Source organism: Hemitrygon akajei, chromosome 4 (assembly GCF_048418815.1).
Source record: "Hemitrygon akajei chromosome 4, sHemAka1.3, whole genome shotgun sequence".
Classification (NCBI taxonomy): Eukaryota; Metazoa; Chordata; class Chondrichthyes; order Myliobatiformes; family Dasyatidae; genus Hemitrygon; species Hemitrygon akajei.
The window spans coordinates 103,601,584-103,607,583 of NC_133127.1; the positions used below are offsets into that span (position 1 = coordinate 103,601,584).

Here is a 6,000-nt window from a genome sequence, read left to right on the forward strand (position 1 = left end):
CAACCTCTCACTGCTACAGGCAGAAGTTCCCACTTGCTTCAAAAAGGCAAAAATTATACAAGTACCTAAGAAGAAGAATGTGAGCTGCCTTAATGACCATCGCCTGGTAGCACCTACATCTACAGTGATGAAATGCTTTGAGAGGTTGGTCATGACTAGACTGAACTCCTGCCTCAGCAAGGACCTGGACCCATTGCAAATCGCCTATCCCCACAATAGGTCAAAGGCAGACACAATCTCAATGGCTCTTCACATGGCTTTAGATCACCTAGACAATACAAACACATGTCAGGATGCTGTTCATCGACTATAGCTCAGCATTCCCACAATCCTATTGAGAAGTTGCAGAACTTAGGCCTCTGTACCTCCCTCAGCAATTGGATCCTTGACTTCCTAACCGAAAGACCACAATTTGTGCAGATTGGTGATAACGATCACACTGGTGCACCTCAGGGGTGTGTGCTTAGCCCATTGCTCTACTCTCTATATACCTATGACTGTGTGGCTAAGCATAGCTCAAATATTGTTGGTAGGATCTCAGGTAGTGACGAGAGGGCGTACAGGAGTGAGGTATGCCAACTAGTGGTGTGGTGCCGCAGCAATAACCTGGCACTCAACAACAGTAAGACAAAAGAGCTGATTGTGGACTTCAAGAAGGGTAAGATGAAGGAACAGATACCAATCTTCATAGAGTGGTCAGAAGTGGAGAGAGTGAGCAGTTTCAAGTTCCTGGGTGTCAAGATCTCTGAGGATCTAACCTGGTCCCAACACATTAATGTAAGCAAGACAGCGGCTGTACTTCATTAGGAGTTTGAAGAGATTTGGCATGTGTGATGAGCAAACCAGGCTGAGATGGGGTCCAGAGGGAGATACAGAGATCCAGGTTCTGTAACTTTATGATCAGGACTGTAGGAATGATGGTGTTAAACACCAAGCTATGGTCAATAAACTGCATCCTGACATCAGTATTTGTATTGTCCAGATGATGCAAGGCTGTGTGGAGAGCCATTGAGATTGTGTCCAGTGTAGACCTATTGTGGTGATAGGCAAATTACAGTGGGAATGTCTTCCTTGGATCAAAAGGGGCTGGGGAGAAATCTTATAAAGATTTCTTTTTCTATCTTTTTATTAATATCAACATGATAAGATTAGTACATAGATAATGGGATTACAAACTTACAAAATTAAAATGAACATAAAAGGATACACAAGCAATAAGTACAATATAGTTAAGTCTTCCCAAATCATGAAAGATACAAATGTCATATAAATGAACCAAAAAAAAACTAGGTAAATCATGTTGGGGAAAAAAACCAGAAAAGAGAAAAAGAAAAAAAAAATTTAATACCCTAAGAAAAACTAAACTAACAAACTAACCACTAACTATTAAAGAAAAAAAAGAAAGAAGAAAAAAATGGGCTTTTTATAGTATCTATAAAAAAAATTACAAAATCATCAGTGTCCCCAACTCCGATCTTCTCAACATACATATAATCAAAACCGGAAAAACAAATAGGATTGGAACAGGGTCAAATTACATCATGTGAAAATATTGAATCAATGGCCTCCAAATCTTTTCAAATTTAATAGAAGGGTCATATACGACATTTCTAATTTTCTCCAAATTTAGACATAACATAGTTTGAGAAAACCAATGAAATATGGTAGGGCGATTAATTTCTTTCCAATTCAACAAAATAGATCTTCTAGCCATTAATGTAAGAAATGCAATCATCCGACAAGCAGAAGAAGATAATGGATTGACTCCATCATTGGTAAACCAAAGATTGCAGTAATAGGATGTGGTTGTAAATCAATGTTCAATACTGTGGAAATAATATCAAAAACGTCTTTCCAATATTTTTTCAAAAGCGGACATGACCAAAACATATGAGTTAAAGAAGCTATCTCAGAATGACATCTGTCACATATAGGATTTATATAGGAATAAAAATGAGCCAATTTATCCTTGGACATATGAGCCCTGTGCACAACTTTAAACTGTATCAATGAATGTTTAGCACATATAGAGGATAAATTAACTAATTGAAGAATTTTATCCCAATTCTCAATAGGGATAGTAAAGTTAAGTTCTCTTTCCCAATCATTTTTAATCTTATAAAAGGCCTCTGAACATATTCTCATAATTATATTGTAAACATTTGATATTACACCTTTCTGAAAAGGATTTAGTTCTAACAATTTCTCCAAAATACCCGAAGAATCAAGATTTGGAAAGGTAGGAAGTACAGTGTTTAAGAAATTCCTAATCTGTAAATATCTAAAAAAATGAGATCTGGGCAAATTATATTTATTAGATAATTGTTCAAAGGACATAAAACAATTATCCAAAAATAAATCAGAAAATCATAGTATTCCTTTAGTCTTCCAAGCTGAATAAGCTTGGTCCATAATAGAAGGATGAAAAAAGAAATTGGATACAATAGGAATAGTTAAAACAAATTGATTCAACCCAAAAAATTTCCGAAATTGAAACCATATATGTAAAGTGTGTTTGACTATCGGATTGTCAATTCGTTTATGCAATTTAGAAAGAGCAAAGGGAAGAGAAGTCCCTAAAATAGAACCCAATGAAAATCCTTGTACAGATTTAGTTTCCAGATTTACCCAATGAGGGCTAGGAGATAAATCCCAATCCCTTAACCAACATTTCAAATATTGAATATTAATTGCCCAATAATAAAATCTAAAATTAGGCAATGCCAATCCACCTTCCTTCCTTGCCTTCTGTAAATATCTTTTACCTAATCTAGGAATTTTGTTCTGCCATATATATGAGGAAATTTTTGAATCAACATTGTCAAAAAGGATTTTGGAATAAAAATTGGTACCGCTTGAAATATATATAAGAACTTGGGTAAAATAATCAACTTAATAGCATTAATCCAACCTATCAGAGATAAAGACAATGATGACCATTTAGTGAACAAACATTTAATCTGATCGATTAAGAGTAAAAAATTAACCTTGATTATGATTTTTTGTAATTTTAATCCCTAAGTATATAAAAAAGTCATTAACTAATTTAAAAGGTAAATTTCCATAAATTGGAACCTGTCTATTTAAGGGGAGCAATTCACTCTTATTAAGATTCAATTTATACCCGGAAAAATTACTAAACTGAGCCAAAAATGATATAACTGCAGGAATGGATTTCTCAGGATCAGAAATATATAATAACAAGTCATCTGCGTATAATGATAACTTATGTATATCCATCCCGCGAGTAATGCCAAAAATGTTAGGTGATTCTCTAATAGCAATTGCCAAAGGTTCTAAAGCAATATCAAATAATAATGGGCTAAGAGGACAGCCTTGCCTGGTACCCCGAAATAAACGAAAAAAGGGAGATCTTTGATTGTTAGTAAAAACCGAGGCTTCTGGAGTATGATATATCAATTTAATCCAGGATATAAATGTCGGACTAAAATTAAACTTCTCAAGCACAGTAAATAAATATGGCCATTCAACTCTATCAAATGCTTTCTCCGCATCTAATGAAATGACACATTCTGAGGTGCTGCGTGAAGGAGTATAAACAATATTCAATAATCTCCTAGTATTGAAAAAAGAATAGCGATTTTTAATAAAACCAGTTTGATCCTTCGAGATAATTTGAGGTAATACCTTCTCTAGCCTGGTCGCCAGTAACTTGGAAAAGATCTTGGAATCTACATTCAATAAGAATATTGGTCTATAGGATGCACAGTCAGTAGGGTCTTTATCTTTTTTCAATATTAAAGAAATGGAAGCTCTATAAAAAGATTGTGGCAATTTACCTAGTCTAATTGCTTCTTCAAAAACCTTGCATAACCAAGGAGAAAGAGTAGAGGAAAAACACTTTAAAAATTCCACTGTATACCCATCTGGACCTGGTACTTTCCCAGAATTCACAGAGGAAATAACACCTTTAATTTCTGTATCTGTAATAGGAGTTTCTAATATTAAAAGTTCTTCTGATGATAATTTTGGAAAATTCAATTTCCCAAGAAAATCATGCATGGTATTATAATCATGAGGAAATTCAGAATGATACGGGGAGGTATAAAAATCTATAAAGATTTATAAAAAGAGAAAATGAGAGGACAAAGGTTTAAGTGAGAGAGAAAGATTTAGAGGCAGATACAACGGAGTCTTTTTAGAGACTCTTAGATAGGGACATAAACCTAAGACATTGTCTGCTGAAGGCTAGGTCTGTGGCACTCTAGTCTGGTGACCCAGGCCTGTACCAGAAAACCAGGTATGATTTGCAGAGGGCTATTTCATGGGCAAAGAGACAATTTCTAATGAGGTCGGAAGTGACATCGGATGCACAGCAACTCTGCCAGGTTTGCAAGACATTGCAAAGCAAAGCCCAATAGCATGAATGGCAGCGATACTTCACTACACCTTCTATGCCCACTTTGAAAGGGAGAACACAACTACAGCTGTGAAGATCCCTGCTGCACCTGATGTTGAGCTTAGAAAAATAGAGGACAATGTGGTAGGGAAATTATAGGCAGTTTCTAGAGTTGGTTACATGGTCGACACAACATTGTGGGCTGAAGGGTCTGTAATGTGCTGTAGATTTCTACGTCTATGTTCTGTGAAGTCTGAAAGGCAGGTTTTTTCACACAGGATGCAATGGCTATATAGAATGAGCTTACTTATTTTATTTTAACAGAACAGTTACAGGCACTACTGGTGCAATTAACCAGTAGGACTGAATTACATTCATGTGACCAAATAACCAACTAACCTGTACATCTTTGGAATGTGGGAGGAAAGTAGAGAACCCAGAGGAAACCTTTGCACTAAGAAGGTATAATATCCTTACAGGCTACAACAGAATTGAGGTGTGTCGCTAGTGCTGAGAAGTCAAAGCCAATGTAAAAACCAAAACGAGAGAGAGTGTAATAGAGAAAAATGAATGGGAAGTTAAAGGGTTGGGAAACCTACAGAAGGCAACTAAAAAAAGTCTTCACGAAGATAAAGATGGAATACCAAAGTAAACTAGTTATAACATTGAAAAAGATACCAAAAGTTTTTAGTTGTTGAGTAGTTCGCCGAGCTGGCTTGTTAGCTTGCAGACATTTCGTTACCCAGCTAGGCAATATCATCAGTGCAACTTCAAATGAAATGTTGGTAATTGTTTGTCTTTTATGTGTCTTGTAATTAGAGTGAGTGAGTGTGTGTGTGTGTGTGTGTGTGTGTGTGTGTGTGTGTGTGTGTGTGTGTGTGTGTGTGTGTGTGTGTGTGTGTGTGTGTGTGTGTGTGTGTGGTGAACTACATATACCTGTCTAGACACGCCCCCTGCTGACTGCTCCTGTGGCTCCTCCCACAGACCCCTGTATAAAGGTAATTGTTGATGGAATTCTGTGTGGAGAACAAAGCCTCTGAGAATTCTCGGATGGGACAAACGGCCTAATTCTACTCCTATATGTTTGGGTCTTATGGTGATTACGCTATCGTTAAGCTACCGTGCTACTCACTACTACCAAAGGAAACGGTAAAGGTAATGTATTTAAAGGCTGAGAATAGGAAGGAAGAGTTTAGAGGTATGTGGACCAAACATATAAATAGGTCTAGATTAGATCTTTGCTTCATCGATGAAGATTCTTGTTTCCATGCTGTGTAACTTCATGATTCTATGTGGAATGAGTGTGCAAATAAACATAGAACAGGTTTCATAAGAGTGTGATGATGTTATTTATTAGTAATCTTCGAGCATAGAAGAGTACAGCACAGGAATAGGCTATTCACCCAATAATGTTGTACTAAAAAGCAAATTAAAAACACCCAAACACTAGTCTCTCCTAACTACACCATATCCGTATCCCATCTCCCTCACACCCACGTGCCTGTCTAAGTGTCTCTTAAAGCCCGTAATGGATTTTCCTCTCCCACCATAGCAGGCAGCGCAATCCAGGCATTTCTGAATTAAAAACATACCACTTACATCACCCTTCAACCTGCCCCCTCTCACCTTCAATGCATGCC

General features: G+C 36.7%; 1 protein-coding gene across 1 annotated transcript in view; it reads left to right on the forward strand.

Moving 5' to 3' along the window:
* Positions 1 to 5,643, forward strand: part of LOC140726577 (fibrinogen alpha chain-like) — a 55,489-nt gene extending 49,846 nt beyond the window's left edge. Inside the window, exon 7 of the mRNA XM_073043143.1 lies at positions 5,345 to 5,643. Coding sequence (XP_072899244.1) covers positions 5,345 to 5,369 — 25 coding nt within the window. The 3' untranslated portion in view covers positions 5,370 to 5,643. The remainder of the gene's footprint in view (positions 1 to 5,344) is intronic.
* Positions 5,644 to 6,000: the final 357 nt, after the last annotated feature.